Source organism: Manacus candei, unplaced genomic scaffold (assembly GCF_025592945.1).
Source record: "Manacus candei isolate 608988 ecotype Guabito, Panama unplaced genomic scaffold, ASM2559294v1 h1tg000011l, whole genome shotgun sequence".
NCBI lineage: Eukaryota > Metazoa > Chordata > Aves > Passeriformes > Pipridae > Manacus > Manacus candei.
Genome location: NW_026138059.1, coordinates 13,422,956 through 13,441,860, shown reverse-complemented (window position 1 = coordinate 13,441,860; position 18,905 = coordinate 13,422,956). Strand labels below are relative to the sequence as shown.

Genomic DNA, 18,905 nt, shown 5'->3' with positions numbered 1-18,905 from the left:
CTAAAATCAACATAACAGATTTTAAATCCAAGTAGTTACAGTATAGTTACCTTGGCAAGCTGCCTGCATCCAATTCACAAAACACACTGTGCTTAAACTGTTTTTAATGTTGTGCAATACTAAGTTAGAACCTCCATCACAGTATTTGAGGTCATGATATTTTACTTGAAATGCCAAAGAAAATGAACTGGATACTACTAATAATGTAATACTCTACCTTAAAATGCTATAGCTTTGCTCTTCTAACTTTCGATTGATAAACAGACATAAAAAAAAAAAGTGAAAACCTGAAGAAATATGATGAGCAATGATACTTCAAATATCATACATTTACTACATCATAGTAAGATGCAGAATTACTTCAGAAAGTCTGCAAGAAAACTGAATGAAATAAAATAATTACTTTGGCAAATACAAAAGCCCAAATCATTAACATCTATAGAACTGCATTTTACATCTAAACACAAAAAACCTAAAAAGCCACCAAACAAAACATTATTTATCTAACCTCTCAGGGTGAAGCTACATATAATAGTAGCTAAGTACAACTCTATGAAGAAGACTGCTCTTCCCTTCATCTGCTCACAGAGCAGTTCAGTACAGGGAGGCCATCCACATTTTCAAACTTGGACTTCATTAGTCATATTTGTACCCCTGATGTGCACACACTACATTTTTAAATGAAAACAACAAAAAACCCTGGCTCTAAATTAAGAATACTCTCTGCATTACATTAGCATGACTACATTTCATCAACAAAAGTTATGTGCTCACTGAAAGTGGATGTCAGAATTAGTTTGAGGGATTTTTCCCCCCTATAAAACCACGTACTTGAAAATAACACAAAAACTGGAACCAGGGTGAAAACCTTGAAAAATTGAAAATTGATTTCAATACCAGTTAAATCTTTCCTTTTTCATGTGAATGTGTATGCAGTGATGATATTAGACTGAAAGCTTTGCAGTTATGCGTGCTGTCCCAAATACTGACCCAACTCTGAGTTCCCACTAGCTTTCTGGAACGCCTCCAGTGATTGAAGCTTTACTTATTGAAACCAGAGTTAGACTCATAAAATAACATATGGTGGGAGAGCTCATCCATTTGTATTCCATTGACTTACATAAATAGGACTCAGCTGATGGCAGTATTAAAAAACTGCATGCTCTTGTAAAAAGTGTTTTTCTTTTACCACGAACTAAAGTACAGGAAATGCAAGTAACCTCGGGAAGAGTATAACCATCCCACAGCAAGACATGGGAGACACCACACCTTGCTACACTTTCTTCTGTCATGGGTATCTACAGAAATACAGTGTAGCTTCTTGTTTTTCTAAACTTAATTTCTAGGGATGACTTTTAATAACAGAAACCCTTTCTTCATCCTAACAGCTGGTGTCTCAAATGCTACTCAAGGTCCATAATCCACTCTTTTTAAAAATTATATTCTCTTTTCCGTATCTCAATGTGCACTTTTAGAATAAGCCTGCTTACATGGAAGTATAGAAAAAAAGATCACCAAAAGCTACTTTCTTTAAAGACAGTTCCAAACAACATTTATGGATATTAAATACTTTGTATTGCTTTAGAATACAATCTAAAACTAATGCCAACTGAAAGGGAAACATTTTCGATTAGCTCAGTTGAAACACCTCTTTTTTATATGGCCTGTAAAAGCAATTCTGAGATAAGCATATCCTGCACAGAAAAACATCTTAGCAGAAAGCACGATATTCGTCAAGATAAACTCAGCATTAAAAAACACTTACATTAGCAACTTTTCTGCATAAAAGCAAGAAAGATAATAAATGAATACCTGAAATGTTTGCCTGATTAAATGACCCTTGTTAGAAATTAAACCTTAATGCAAAATTCCATAAATGCCTTTTTCCAGGGAAGATTGTTTTGTCTTCATTCAGCAAAAATAAGCCAAGTTAAATTTAACAAGCTTCTGATCCCTTTGGTTTTGACTTTTAAGAGTTACTAATATTATGAGTAGGAGGGTTTTGGATTATTCCTATTTGTTTTCAATTGTTTAAAATACCATTTCTTAACATTTGGGATAAAATTCATACTATAAAACCTAAGAAATTTGTGGTTGTTTGGGGTGTGTTATACAGGGCCATGAGTTGGACTCAATGACTCTGATGGGTCTCTTCCAACTTAGCATATTCTATGATTCTATGACTGACTACTACAAAATGATGAGAAATCTACTACATGGGTACATATAAATGGAATAAATTTTATACCAGAAGCTGCTACAAAAAATAATAATCATGTATTTTGTGGGGTTTTATAGATATTTGGTTCTATAGTCCAATACCATTAAAAAGATCCAAGCTTAAAAGATTCACAGTTTGAATGAGATACAATAAAAATTACCACTTCTATCATGACAAGATTAGTTAAATCCCCATGAAAATATGAGTGCCACCTAAAAATTGATACTATTCAGCAATTCAAGCCCACTAACTAGTGTGGGACAATTCCTGCACTTTTAAGATGCCTAAACTCATATATCAGAGCCTGAAAGGGGTCACCAATATGTAAGTCAACTGAATGACTGCATCACATTTGAAGACAGGAATCACATTAGCTGGCTACTCTCACACAATGGAAAACGAAAGCGAACTTGATTGCTGTCTATATACTTAAATACTGGAATACGGAAAGCAAAAGCTTAGGAGACAAGGAGCAAAAACACATGACATCACATTCTTAGTTGTTCAAGAGAGGAGAAGAAGAAATATTTGATTACAAGAATGTTGCAAGACATCCCATTAGAAACACAGGCATTGTCAACCATGCTGAAACAGAGAAAGAGAGAGCCCATCCTGGTAGCAATTGCTGGAATCATCTTACCCAGACACCTGCTTTCCACCAGGAGAGGACAACTAGGTGTATCAGGTTCAAATCCAGCTACATGGCATACATCTCCTTCAGCTTGGAAGCCTCTAGCTAATATTCTGGCAACAGCTGGCTTATGCAGTTTGCTGTAGCTGTGAAATTCCAGCAAATACTGTTATTTTGGCCAAATAACATAAATACCGGAATAATTTTCTCAACTTGTTCTATGAATAACTCCTACATTAATCCTACCACAAATAACCAAACAACTTAGTTTTAGAGGTAATTTTTTCTTCTTTTTTTTAAACTTCAAGAGTAGCATTTTTCCTTTCCCAATGCAATCAAACAAACATATTCTGTGTTTAAAATACTTCCTGGTCCATCTGGGGTAAGAATCTGATCTGACTGGAATCTTCTGCCACTTGTAAAATGTGTAGAATGAGTAATCTTTGAGTTTCTGGGGGTACTAGCATTATCCCTCGATGACAACATTTTCAGTCATCACAGTAAAATCAGTATACCTGGAAGTAAGCAACTTTCTGTTGCTTATTTTCACTGAATACAATTGTGGACAGAACTCACGATGGAGTTCAAGCTAATTAGAGTTTTGCTGTGTCAAACTGATCAGTGCCTGAAGGTTGATACACATGTCAGACTCCAACATGAAAACCACATATATTAATCCCCTAATTTAGGGGATTAATTAACTCTAATCAATGTTACCTCTAGATGTTTTTGGCATTCTTTGGTTTTAATAAACAAAAAAACCTGGCAGTACATTTAACTTGAACTTAGCAAAGCAGTTAATGACAAATTTGAGAAAACAGGCCATGGATTTAATTTATTAATGTACAGTATCATTTATTGCTTTCTAAAAATAGTACAGTTCTACTCCTTCCCTACAAGTTTCTCTGTGTTTGATGGCCTTCAGCCTCAACTTAATCATTCAGATCTACCCACATCTGTTGGACTTACCCTGTATATTTGATTTCCTTGTGTTTCAGAAAGAGGGAAATCACCTGCTCTTGCTAGGACTCAAGATCTTGTGTAGAACCCGAGTCCTACAGCAAAACAAACTGTTACATGAATTATTATCAGCATTTTTTGAAGTTATTCCTCTATCAAGGGTGACCACAAGCACCTGTAAATTCTTTTGCTGTTTGCTACCTTTCCATCCTATTCACAGACAGATAAGATTTATTTATATATTCATACCAATGAGGAAAGACATAATAGTTGAAATCAGCAATGTCAAAATATTCTGTTGTTTGTCAACCCAAGCTATTTTTTAAATTCACTTTACATTTCTTTTTGTTGAACTGGTCCTAGGACCAACTGTAAAGAGCCTGTAACTGTGTCCAAAACTAGTGTTTACATAAAAAGACCATCACGATACGAGATGCAGCTCATTAACTGGTCCCACTGAGAGCAGGTAATTAAGTTCAGCCCAACAGTTCTGCCTAAACCAACGATCCTTTATTCTAGATGAGGATCCAGCTCATGGACAGTAAAAGTAAACAAAAATTCCACAAAACTTTTTTATATTTCCTCTCTGCAAAACTAACAAAGTACATACACACACAAATGTAAAACCCAGTATTTCAGACAGCATGATAAACATGAGTTATGCTTGTGCCCTGTGCTCTAGGAATAGTTTTGTTATCTTTGGGAGTAATAGCTCTGGTTCTATCATCAGTTTCAAGTTTAATTCTTCTTAATTAAACCACTATTTCCAATATTACACTTGCACTATTTTTTCAACATAAAATTGGGCCAAAATGTAGGAAAAAAGCATTATAAAGCTTACATTTCAAGGTATAAAACAAATAAAAAAATTCCTCTACATGTCTGTAAAGCCAACCCTGAAGCACTGTGCTCTGTAACTAATATACTAAGATGACAAGACTAAATTATTAGACTTTATTATATCCCCATGAAGAATGAAGTGCAATTTTAAACTGTAAGTTACAGTATGTCCTCATTCCTCTCATTGACAGAACTACTGGGCATTACTACCCTTCCTAAAACTGTAGGAAATAAGAAGCCTCCAGGATCTTTCAGACAAGTGTGGAATCATGTGTTTTTAGTTCAGCTGAGTATGTAACATAACAGTGCTCACACACTCACAGGGAGCACAACCAGCACAACATGTAGTGACTGACTGGTGAGGCCACGGTTCCCATGTTGCAGCCACAGGATCCAGCCCGGACTGTGGTGGCACTGGGGTTCCTGCATGGAAGCCGCAGGCCCAGGGCCAGCAGTGCTGTGCAGTAGCATGGTGGGACCCTGGGGAGTTGTCATCACATCCTGCCAGCTGCCATGTGGAATTCCCCATCCTCACAGCTCCCTGGTGTACTGGTATGTGCCTTGTACTGGTATGGGCCTCGTGGACCAGTCTTCAGAACAGTTTGGCAGCAGCTCTCGGTGTCAGCCATCCTGCTTCTCAGCACGCTTGTATGAGGGATGCTCCAGTTCAAGGGAGTTTCTACCTTTGTGTGAACATGCAGAGGAGCAGGGTTCTGCGCAGACTGCTTCCCATTTTCTCCACATAACAATAAGACCAACCATAAAAGAATTTTGCAGTGAGGAAAAGCAGATCTAGAGGATTCTGCACTAGAATTGGCGATGTTTCTTTTTTGATAACTATTTGTCATGGGAGTTTTTAAAAGGAGTAATCCTACAAAATAAAAGCAGACCAATACTGGAGAGAAGAGCACTAGGAGAAAAAAACAGGTGCTCTGAAAGTACAAAAGCAGTGTTTTACTGTTTTGCAGACTGCAGAGATATAATTAAGAGGTGAATTAAAGTAATAGCAATAAAAATCTTTTCCCTGAGAAAGGAGGAGAGGAAAAAAATCCCTATCAAACACCACCTCCCCCCAAACACTCAAAGAACCGCCAAGCTAAATGAAACATTTGACTTTCATTTCCGACAGGAAACTGAAGCAATGAACAAATACATTATGACTTAAGCTCTCCTGCTCATACACGCAAACAAATTCCATTCTTCCCAAGGAGAAGAAAAGCATGTATCCTTTTGGAGAAGAGCTAACAATACTTAATAAATTGATGATATCAACAGGCTGATTCACATACTTGTGAATTCATTTCAGTGTGTCACAGGAATGAATTTACCAGACCTATTTGTTATTCTTTGTTTACCTCCAGAGTGAATTATTTCACTTTTGGTCAACAGGAAAAAACAAAACCAGGAAACATGTTCACCGAACATGTTGAACTTAGAGTTTACATGTATTGTGTATATGATGTCAAAAAATATGAAAAAGCTTGGGACCCTTGGCTTTTTGTGAGCCTTTCCAAAGATGAAGTAATTCCATCTGTGGTTATAGAGACAATGCCAACAACCAAAGTGACTTCAGAATAAAGTTCGACCAAGAGAAGGTTGAGACTGGAAGTTGAGAGAGGAAGAAAACCAAAATGCCACAGGAGTATTAATGCTAATTAAAAATTAAGTGATGGAAGACTTTTTCTTTTAAGGTACAACCATCACTATGCAAAATACTCTTTATATTGGCTAATAACTGGAATTGGAGCTACAATATCAACTTAGGTGGAACAGCCCTGATTCAGTGCAGGTAATTCCTACAACCTTGAACGAGAAAATAAATACACAGATATAGGCAGAAACTATGGAGAGCCTTCTGGAATATTATTACTCTTGCACAATGTGAAATGCATGAAAATATCTGTATATAAGCTACTATAATCTTACTTTCTGGTAAGAGAAACACTAGTTTATGCTATTTTAACCCTTTAAATACCAATCAGGCAGGTTTAATAGTCCAGTTAAGGTGAGGTTATCTTCAGATTATATAACAATTTTATATAATATATATTAACACTGTAACTAAGAATTATTTCAAGACTTATTTTGCTTACCTTCCTTTTCAGCAAATGATTGACTATCTGCAATGACTTTTGGTATTTCTGGATTGTAACGAGTCCCCTCTGGAAAAATCACTAAATACATCTGTGGGTTTAAAAAGAAACAAAACAGACAAGTTCTTATAATAAATGTAAACTGATTGCTTTTACAGAAATTATCAATACTTGATAGGTCCATATCGTAGTTAGCTCACACCACTGATTACTGTAAGGATCCAAAGAAAATCAGAATACTTGAGCTAAAATTTCCTAGCTCTAACAAACTTACTGTTCAAGGTTCAAAAATCATTTTCTTTGAAAATACACCATAGAAAGTAGTCCAGGTGATTTAGGAAAGGAGATGGCACTTGTCAACAAAAGTCAGCAAGTCAGGAGCAGCTAATATCAACAAGAGTATCAGTTTTAAGAGATTTTGAAGACAGGCAAGTATGTCACAAATGACTGAAATTTTTTTCTTTAATACTGCTCCTGCCTCTAGTCTTTCCTTATACTGAAATATACATTTAATTCCATCCATGATCAGCTACTTTACAAGCCTCTATGCCTCTCACCGCACTGGATATAAAATATATTAGGAACTGAAAATCATAGTTTAGTGTAATTTGAACTTTAAAGTCACATTCCTTTAAGCATGCATGTCTGCAAGATTAGATTTCCCAAGTTAATTCATTCACTTGCCTGTTCAGCAACAACCTATAGGTTCCCAAATCATTACAGAGGTAATGATTTTGCCTAAATATCTGCATATCTGAGTGCAAAATTATGTACCCAAATAGGACCAGTCAAATGTGATGAATCTTTCATTTTCTTTGAAACAGAACAGAGGTTTCTTTCTTTTTTAGTGTCTGTGTCTTGCATAATCTCCTATAAACAAAACTGATGTAAAACATCATTTAAGCAGTGAAAATTTCATATTGGGGGTTCATCTGCAGAGGAGACATGGCCACAAATGGTAACTAGTGTGGAGCTGACACATTCACAGTGAAATGCCTACTGTGCCTACACTAACTTCTTAATCTCAAGAAATATTTGAAAGAAAAAGAGACCGTGGATTTATAAAACAGTCCAAGGAGGATTATCAGAGAGTAGATGAAGACACTGACAAGTGGGAGTCCACATCATGTAAAGACATCAAGTTGAATAAAAACTCAGAGAGAGACACACAGGAATCTAACTTTGCGCTTCTAGCCCACAAAACATCAAAGTATTGCACTGGTATTGCACTAAATAACTGCAGAAGAGCTAGAGAAGAGGCTGAATGCCAGAAGACAGGCCCCAGCAAGTAAACGGTCCAGAGTCAGCCCCAGCGAGGAAGGCTGAAAGATGTGCTAGAATTCAGAGATGGGAAGAAATCTAGGAAATGTGACAACCAGTGAAGGCAGCAGGAGATCAAGAAAGAGGAGAATTGAGTACACTGCCTAGAACCTGGCAGGGGAAAAAGAAAAAAGAATATGTTAAGAATGGGAAAACCAGTTCCAGTAGAGTGAAGAGAGCTACAGAAAAAGTGGCACTTGTCACGGCATGTTTGGGGGAGAACTGGCAGACTGCAGAGGCAGGTGAAGTCCAAGAATGTTCAAGGACAAGCAGAAATCAAAACAAGCCAATGTATACAAGCTGTATACAGATTTGGTGGGGAAGGAACAAAAGAAAATGTGTTTAAGAGTCAAGGTGCTTACATTTTTATAACAAACAGTAGTGTAAGTACAGGGACAAGTACAGGAATCCTCATACCCAGCTGTAGTCCACACTTTCCCCAGTCATCTATACATTTCGTCTATGAAGTACACTGTTCAGATATTTAAGTGACTAGGTAAAACTTTTCCAAGTAAGCTGGAAAGGACATAATATTCAAATCCAGATGCATTTTTTTTCGCTTTCATAGATGTGCTCTATTCAAATCACATAATTTGAATTCTTAAAATGGTACTTCAAGATGAGGTGTTCCACCCCCCTCCTTCCCCATCAAAGACTGTATGCTTAGCTCTGAAGGGTAATTCAGTGGCTGTAACAGGTAATAGAGCAAAGGAAGTTAAGCACACAGGATAGGAACACCATTCTTGGTACAGATGTCAGCACTTACAAGCATGCAACAATGTTACTGGTCTTCAAAGCAGATAATGTAACCACCAAAAGCTGATTACACAACAGGGAACAGTATCTACTTACTCCAGTCCTACATGTATAATACAAAGCAGGGATTGAAATTATACTTTAATTATTCTTGTAAACCTCTAAAATACAAGCAGCTAAACAGATTTGTTGACCAGAATCTGAATATCTCTGAATTGAAAGCATACCAACAAGACTGAGAAGAGGCCTTTGCTTTAAATTCAGTACATATAAAGCTACTATGTAGCTCACTAGGACTACTCTAACTGAGTAAAATTCATAAATGTAAATAGATTCCTACTTATATTCACATACAGTCCTGCACAAGACAAAGATATTCTGCCAGAGCAATTCAGCCTACCAGATCTATTTGTATGACTGGCTTTTCTCCCAACATGGGCAGCAAAAGTTAAATCCTTAAGCACTATTTCCAAAGACTGTAAATCTCTTCAGATTTTAATAAATAAATAAGCTCCCCTGAACTTGGAATAAGAACTGTTGAGGTGTAGAAGTATTTTAATTGCCCAGAAACACTAGCTGAAGGTAAGGTCATTTTTTAAATGGATTTTTTCAATTATGGCAATTAGCTACATAAAGTTACACACTTTATAGCAGTGGCTGCAAAGTACAGTGCTTGTGTTCAAAATGGCCTAGGCAGTTTCGGATTACAGTAGCCCCTGATTCGTTGAGACATTGATTTTAACCCAAGCACTAGGTCCCTATGTTCAGTTAGGTGGTACTTTCATGCCTGTTTCTACAGGATGGTTGCATGTCAATAAACTCTGTATCTCTCATCAGTTTGAAAGCTTCAAGGTGAACCTTTGAATCAGGATTCATTTAGTAGAACCCTACTGATTCTTGTTGGAGTCAGAAAATCAGGAAAGAGGCAGGGGTTACCGGCAGTCCCCAGTGTAATGTCAGTGCACTTGCCACAATCCAAAATGAAATGAATGGAAGATGATAACTGCATTCACCCAAATAGCAATTCTATTCATTCCCTCAGCATCGTCGAGGTCTCCCAGGCAAAACCAAACAGCAACAGCACCAAAGGGGCTGTGCCTCCAGAATGGGGGGTAGGGTAGCCGAGGAAGTCCCTGCCATAGATCAGAGGGCCACAAAAGGAGCTGGGTGGAGCAGGGGAAAGCGGTCCAAAGCAACAGATGAGAGTCCCTGGAATACAGAACAACCATAAACATACAGGAAGAGAAGGTGACAAAGAGAAAAGCTGGCCAAGGACAGGGCTTTGGAGGGTGTCCTGGAGGAAGCTGCTGCCATTCTGTAGAATAACATAGAGCATCAATAAGTGGTAACTACTGACTAAAGGTATCTTGCATTTACTGTGCTGTTGCCAGGTGACAAGGGGAAAACAAATATTTTCATTTACAAAATTCATATTATTGCATTCTGACAGCTAGAGAGACTCATATGTGTTTAGACCACTGCTTAGAAGGCATGTTTCTGGTGAATTGGATGCGAAACACTATCACTCAGATCAATAACCAAGATCAAAAAAGATAGGGTATGAGAAAGGCTACCTGGTATAATTGAAATGACATACAAAGGGTGATGTGGGGAAAGCAGGCAAGAACATCCATGATTTATAAGTTGTTAGGGATTTGCAAATTAGTAACTATATGACAAAGTAATTACAATAAGTCTTATAGCAGTTGTATTAATGTACCTGTCCCCTCCACGCTTTTATTGTTTGATTGGCGTTGCTTCGCATGACAAAACTGTGACTAAATGACAAAACCAAAACACATAGTAATCAGCTAAATATTGTTGTACTAGTTTAAATCTCACATCTCAGAATGCAGATTTCCTACTCTCAGTGCATGATAAAAATAAATATAAATTACATTTTCATTTATCAAACTGAATAGTTTGCTGTTCAGAAGAGTTAACTTTCTTTATAAACCAAGTACATTGAGCATATAAAGTGTCAGCTGGATATATTGTTGCATTGAGAAACGCATTAATCTTATTACAGCCTACATTAAAACAACATTAATGCAGAAGTGCTCTTTAAACAATGTGACAGTCTGTGTTCTCATAACAAGACATAAGATTGCAATTTGTTAGCAATCAGTCAGACTTCATGGAATTTTAAACAAAATCACAGCGTTTCAAGTGTGTTTTACCAAGAAAAGGTTCAATAATGCACCATTTAGGTGTATAATTCAATGACAGTTTGGGAAGCAAAGTAATTGCCAAAATTAAAAAATGTATTAGTTCAAGATTCCCACTAAGGAAACATGAGTGCAACAGTGTTTCAGTCTAGTATCAAAATTTTATGCGCGTCTGATACTGCTGCGCTGCATCTGGGAAGATGGGTGGACCAGCTGCAAAGTGGAGGAAAAGGGGCTTTTAAGGCAGGCAGGTGGAAGTTGTAAGACAAGGTGGGCAGGAACATCATGCAGTCCCACTGTTACGGCATGAAAGGAGGCTTACCAGATCACTAATCCAGTTCTACTGTGAATGTAAGAGGCTAAGAGACAGTCTTACTTTTCCTGTCAGTTTTAACTCCAATTTACTTGTAATTAAAAAAAAAAAAAAAAAGTCCACAGTGAAACAGTAAAGATCTTGCTACACGGAAGAGAACAGAAGACTGATTCTGTCTTCCTATATGTCTTTAATTTCTTAATGGGAATAGGGATGGCTCCAGACAGACTGAACATTAATCATCTGGATTCTTTTGTTTAAATTGTATGTGCAGAGAAACTGTAAACAACAACATGACCCTTAACACAGATTCCTGTCCATCCCTACTCTATTGGTATATAAATCTTCCCTTAGCAGCTGAAAGGCCAGCTCTTCTCTAACACTACAATAAAGAAAGAACTCCACCACCACATACATGCAGAATGACTAAGCTACACCAGCTGCCCTATAAACTGAAGAAAAGCCCACCCTGAGCTACAGCATACAGTACATAAAAATTCCAGAGTAGTAGATCGGTTATTTTTGCATGAAGCTGATGACTTTAGGGCATACTTGCTTTACTGATCAAAATGTCTTTTATTTTAAAAGCTATATGGTTGCTCGTGAATGTCATGCTAAGTTGCAGAACTGCAAAGTATCTCCATGAATAATGGTGTAAGGACACAAGTTATCATGTTCTTCTCAGAGTAGTAACTGCATGTTAAAGGCCATTTAATAGCATCTCCATTTAAATTCTCAGATAAAGCAGATTACAGAAAATTTAGTCTTCCCTCAAATGACAACTCAATGGCCTGTGTCTTTTACCCAAGCAGATGCAAATATTTGTCTCAGTAAATAGGCTTTTGACAGCTTTGGTTTTATAAAATTTGTCATTCCCTATATGGTTTGACTGAGAGATTTTAAACAGAATGAATGTCTGCAGCAACCCTAGACAGTATGAAGAAAATGGCAACAACTGCCTGGCATGCACATCCAGGTTCTGGGCCCATTTCCAACACCACCAACTTTACTCATTCAAGCCTCTCAATAAGCATAAGGCCAGTTTGCTTTTTGAACACAGACACACGCACAAACAGAAACTCTCTATCTCCAAAGAAGAAAAAAGAAAAGACTATTATGAATGTTAAAGCAGTCCATGCACTCCTTTTACCCAAAACCTCCTTTTACTCCAAAACCTCACCTTTTATAAGGTTTGACAATATGTGGAATCTAAATCCTAATCATACATTTTTAAATAAAATGAAAGTGTAACTGTTCTGTATCAAGGCTTGCTTAGTTGGTTTTTCTTAAGTTTAGCCAAAAAGGCAGAAAAATTTTAATACACAGCAAGTAATGGAAGCCAAGCACAGTGATGCTAACCACTGAGCCACAAACCATACAGGGAGTCATGAGAAAAGTCACTTGGCAGTAACAATCATTCTTCAAATAGAAAATTATCAAGAGTTTGTTTTGGTAATTTTTTTCCTCCTCCAGGCATATCAGACAAAGTTATTGTGTTCTTAAGATGTCACTGCCATTAGAAATGATTGACCATCGTGATGACTAATTAACATTTGGTAAGAATGGTTCTTGACTTTCAGAAGTCATGAGTGTCAGTCTCTGACAAGCACACAGTAGTCAAAATGTTGTCTTTTGAAACAAAGGGTTTCTCTTTTGAAATAGTGGTTTCTCAAGGAAGGTGCTACAGTTCATCTTCTCAGTCCAAACCCCTCGCTCTCTACAGAGAGGATCACAAAGTTCCTATCATTCAGAAAGCACTAGTCAAATTTTCCTCATTTTAATTAGAGGCATCACTCTAATCATAGAAAGCAACTGTAAAAACACAGAAAGAAAACAAATCCATGATTACCATCTTGTAGTTTGTGGGTATCGGGCATGGCTCTTTTCTCCAATAAGCCTTTGCCATTAAAAAAGTCAAAGAAATGAGAAGGAAGGTATAAGCTTACTGGAGTCTCAGCTTTCATCTGGGCCCGCAACTTCTCTCTCATTTCTTTCTCATTGAATTTGGCACTTCTTTTTACATAGACTCCTCCATGCTATCAGAGAGAAAAAAAAAAGAAAAGCATTAAATATTTAAGTGTAGTTTAATGTAGAATAGTTGATAGAAGAACAAACAAGACAACAATGACAAGTCACCTTTATGACTCATTGCTGCAAATTGCCCACAAGACATTTTCTCCTAGGATGAAAGCACCTGAAACTAATTTTACATTTGCATGTACTTCAGTTCACAAAATCTGTTTAAATAAAAATCAGATACAAAAAACTCCCAGTGCATAAGACATTTGAAGTGTCTTGTTTAAAGGTGTTAAATAATTAACTGAAGATGTCATTGGAAGTGACCCCAGGGATCTGTCCTTGACAACACTGACATGTAGTTTAATTTGTATATCAAGGGAAAATCACACAAATGAAGTTACTCACATACAAGTACTTACAGGTCAATGCTTTCAATTTTATGCATCTGCTCTTAAATAGTGACTTATGCAAATACTGGAAATGCAAGTATCACACCTCCACATACAAAATTTATGAATAGCACAAATTTAGCTAGCATATGTCTTGAAAACTTCCATGCATTTCTTAGAGAATCAAATTTTCAATAAAGAAGTTACATACAGAGATAACTGAATAAGTAAACCAAAATCTGTAGAAGACAAAGAATTTTATAGAAGTATTTTTACTGAAAACTATTACAAAAAGTTGGACTATGTCCAGGAAGAGATTCACTTTATAACTTGTTGCACACAATCACAAAAACTTCAGTAAAAGGACTACAGTAAAGTACACACAAAGAGAAATTTGCTGTATCATTTCCCTCTTCCACCACCTTGTTTCATCTATGGAGTAAGAGGATTCAAACAAACATGCATCAATATGAACTACTGATACAATAAAGTCTGGAAAAACAAAATTAGCTTCCAAATAACAGAATTTCAGTTTTAAAGTACCTTGTTTTCATGGGTTTTCTAAGGGGTTCCATAGCTTCTTAATATTCTTTTCTGTCCACCTTGCCTATTAGTATTAGATTTTGTCAGACAACTTCTGTCCATTTATGGTTTTACATGCTCAACAGAAAGGTGACAGCAAGATTAAAACTACTAAGAGTTGAATCTCATTTAAATGTCTGATCTCAGGAAAAGATACAGTACACATTGTAGAAACAGGGGCTGTGTGTGGAACTGGCATGGCATGGCCAAAAATAAAGTCTGAGGGGTTAGGAAGAGGTCATGCAAACTACTTTCAGCCTTTGCTTTTCATGGCATGGAGAGATGGCCATGTAGCTGCTTAGACAGTGGTATTTGATGAGACTTTTAAGTTGCCCTCCAAAAGCTGCAGTGAAAAGGAACATGAAAGTCAATGGTGCATTAACTCCATATTACATATTCTGTCCTAACATTATTGTCTGTGGTTCTCTGCCAAGGTGAAGTAGCCAGCTCTAACACTCAGTTGGGCTGCTGTGACTGGCAGGGGACCAAAACCATAAACAGAATTCCCCAGCCCACTGAGTTTGGCCTTTAGCAGGCAGGAGCATGGTATTGGGACCATCCTATAAGCAGTATTAACAGTTCCAGACAGATAACAGCATGAAGAGAAAAATGTTCCAAAGTTGTGTAGTAAACAGAGAGCTATAAGTTATCTCCACACTCCACTTATAAGACCATTTTTAAGATCTGACACTATTAAAGGGAAGTAGAATTCTTAAGCAGACTTAAGTACAGTCGTATTCTGACACTTACCACAACCACCCCTTTCAGGAAGGGCAAACTCAGTTTGGTATCAGAAATAATGCATCTACTATACAAGACTTCCATGTAATTGGTAAGTCGTCATACTGTGTGAGTTGAGCTAGGTGAGGCTTTGATAAATGGGAAAAGGCTGAAATCAAGGTCTTCCCTTATCAAATTACTAACCAGTTGCAGTGAACTGGAAAAATACTGAACCAACTTCTCCTTGTTTAATTTGTTAACTGGGAGAAATGAAGTTACTACTGTAGAGTTTCCTCAGGGACACCATAACACCAAAGACTCATCTGGTGTCCCACCTCAGATTTCTTAATGCTCAGAAGCAGATTTGTACTTCTGAAGGAAATGAGCATACGGTCACATAAGAACAGACAAAGTATGTAGTGTAAGATCAGCATTTGCTGCACACAACCCAAATACATCACTGTGTCAGGTGCCCCAAGGCTCAGGGTTACAAAGCTAAAGAGAGGCAAGATGCCACACTAACTAAATATGTCGCTAAAATTCAATAACAACCAAAAGGGTGCACAAGCTGATGCTGAATAACAGAAGAGATAAAGACATGCTTCCTGTGTTAAAAAATCAGGTGAACTGCGAGATATCAAAAATATTTATCAAAATATTTATCCCAGCCGCACTGAAATAGGTTCCACCTTATAAATCAGACCTGAAACATAACAGGTTAATTTCAGTGTTTCTTTTCTTTTCTTGCTATTAGATAGCTGCCTCCAAAGAAGAATGCTAGTTATGCCATTGTATATAGCTTGAATTCCCCAGTTTGTATTGCATTTCCTTTTCAGTAAGAGATCAAATATATGAACTCCTTTCAAAACAGATTTCTGGAAGTACTGTTTTTAAGGTTATAATTTTTTTCCGCTGTACTTTAAAAGCCCCCCTCTCAGTCAACAATAGATTATGTTTACAAATATACTTCCTTTGTGCCTGAATTTCGCTCTCCTGGACATCCAGACCACGTTTATTTCCAAACAGGATGTTTACCTGAGGTAGGGAATATGAATTCCGTGAGCATGGCGTAATTGTGTGGCTCTGGAAACTTTTAGTGGAGTGTAAGTGACATCACTGACAGAACATCAACAGGAAGGGCAGGAAGTGTTTTATGTTTTTGCACTGTTTGGTGTGATAAAAACAATAAAAATACCTATTAGCTCGCACTGCAGGCCTTCAGCATCCCGTCTCAGTCATTTAAGCACACATGCATCACCACTGCCTTTCAGCTGTGTCACTGAATTAATCATATATATATATATATATATATATATATATATAATCACCCCTCACTAAATCTTGTAGAAGTTTTATTTTTTTGAGGAATCCGAAGCTGAATAGATTTTATTTAATATATATGTTTTGATTAGTAATGTAAGCTACATTCAGAGATTAATTTCCACAGGAACCTTCTTTTAACAGTCAATATACCAGTCAGGAAACTGAGCACGGGATATTCCGGATAGCAAAAGTAATTTTCCAAAATCTTGAAAAAAATAATTTCTGGACACATAGTGATAGTGGATGGAATATACATCCTGTCTGTATTTTAATTAAAGCAGACTTAAATCTCCACCAATGTAATGACTACAGGCAAGGACAAAGAGCAAAATATTTCCATGCAGCAGACTGGTCACTTTAGTGGATGAAAAATGTAGAGAATGACTGGGGACAAGCATTAGACAACTGAAAAGTACATTTTCTCCCAAAGGATACCCCTAGTGAGGTATGACAGGGTCTGACAGCTTGAACTTATTTAGGGGACTGGGACAGCAAACCTACCAACAAAATAAATTGTGAATCATTTTCTTATTTTCTCTAAAGTATATGCTTCTCTAAACATACCAGTTTTAGTAGAGCCAAGATCTATAATCTATTTGTTCTCTAAGACAATCATCCATAAGACAACAAAGATTTTCAACTATCAAGTTGAAAACATTGAATATGATGCCAAAGATGAGGGAAAGAGTAAATTCTCCTCTTCAGACATACACCTCTTCATATATTCCTTTACATACTAATATATAGTTCTAATCATACCGAGCATAGTATTTTCTCAATATTCCCTGCCCTTTTGGACAGGGCTGACAGTAAGTTCAAACAGTCTAATTCTATTAGAATTATTTTTCTAAGTGATTTTTTTTTGCTTTTCTTTGCCCGGGTGGTGGGGTGGGGGAACAGAAAGCAGATTCATGTTCATCAAACACATAAGAACATAGAAAAGACAAAGTGGAAAAATCTTATTGAACAAGTACTTTGGAACAGTTATCCAGAACTCTATTTCTATTCTAACAATGAAGCACCCATCTAAATCCTGAGATAAGTGCTGTAAAGTCATTTCTGATCACCTAGAAAAACAAACCAGTACTTTCAAAAACATCCCCCTCTACATTTTGTTTGTATTTAAAAACAGTCCTGCTTTCAGAAAAAGCAAAGACATGACAAATTCAGAGGATTTTAGGGAGGATTTTAAGTAATCTACACTGCTCTCCACCATTTTAGAGTGAAGATCACATCTACTCAGCATGTTGGTTGTACAATGACCATGGCCCACTGTTTCTTAGTAATTGTGTAGTTTTGAGTCACATCAGATTGAGATTTCAAACTAAAAGCGACAAGAGGAGCATTATGCAGAAAGAGGAGAAAGAAAAATGTAGAAATAGGATTATTGTTAGACTCAGGTTTTTGCTTAGTTAAAGTCCAAAGCAAAACCATCAACACTTTCACGGGGCTGCCTTTCCTCCACTAAGATCCAATTTTTCTCTTTTATATTGTGCTAAAACCAAACAACTGAAAAATAAATAAGTACAGCACAGAAATGCCAATTTACTCCCAATTTGTAGCATGATACATAGAAAAAAAAAGTTTGTTTACACCTACTGCTAAGTGGACTTTTGGATTGTAAAAAGAACAAAGTTCTAGAAAATTCTGAAATGCTTCTAACAGACAGTTTTAATTCTAGTAGTAAACATCATCCATAAGACGTATTCATTTACTGAGTCTAATAACTGTCTCTCAACTAAGATACACATCTAACTACACTGAGTGAAACCAGCTATTTTCATGTCCAAATAAATAAATGCCAGCTCAGAACTACGTCTTCCAAGCATGCATGGCAAACAGAGGGAAAGTACATCTTACATATTTGACCCACAAACAGCAAGGAAAAGGTGAACAGGCTTACCTGTGAAAAATACCACCCATAGAGCGGAAGCCACTTTAAGCCATCTTTCAGGACATACCGGACATGCCCAAGAGCATTCTGCCTAATTGCCAGCATGTCCGCAATAATCCAATCAACTGCAAAGACAAAAGCCCAAAATACTCAGTTAAATTAGTTCTTAGTTGCTACTGATGAAACACAAAACACATGGTGTACGTATAAATGTCATTAAAGGTTTTTGAACTAGAAGTTCTTGCTCATTAGGGCAAGGCTGGAAAGAGACACAGTAAAGAGACAAGCAGACTTTTTAAACCTATTGAAGTGCTAAGACAAGCAAAAAAAAATACAAACCTGTACACTGATGATTTGATAAATATATTACATTTTCTTTATTTTTTGGCAAATCCCCGTAGATTATTACCTAAAAAAATTAAAAAAATATGCAGTATTACTTTATTATTTATTTTCATTGCATTAGGCAGTGACGACATCCAATGCAGTAATTGGCTATTTACTAGGAAAACTGTCAGCAAGTTAGCACCATCAACAGACAAACACTCTATCACTGTGTCAGGACCCACCACACAGACAACTGACTCATCAACAAAGCTGTAAATATTAATTAATAAGGGCTTAAGAAAGCTATTCTGTTTTTGTGCTTCAGCCCTAGAACTGGATCCATGGAAGC

General features: G+C 36.8%; 1 protein-coding gene across 1 annotated transcript in view; it reads right to left on the bottom strand.

Annotated features, from left to right (window-relative positions):
• Nucleotides 1-18,905, bottom strand: part of AGPAT5 (1-acylglycerol-3-phosphate O-acyltransferase 5) — a 54,622-nt gene that overhangs the window by 20,811 nt on the left and 14,906 nt on the right. The window contains exons 2-5 of the mRNA XM_051778125.1: nucleotides 18,569-18,638; nucleotides 18,239-18,354; nucleotides 13,249-13,338; nucleotides 6,746-6,836 (exon numbers count right to left, since the gene is read on the bottom strand). Coding sequence (XP_051634085.1) covers nucleotides 6,746-6,836; nucleotides 13,249-13,338; nucleotides 18,239-18,354; nucleotides 18,569-18,638 — 367 coding nt within the window. The remainder of the gene's footprint in view (nucleotides 1-6,745; nucleotides 6,837-13,248; nucleotides 13,339-18,238; nucleotides 18,355-18,568; nucleotides 18,639-18,905) is intronic.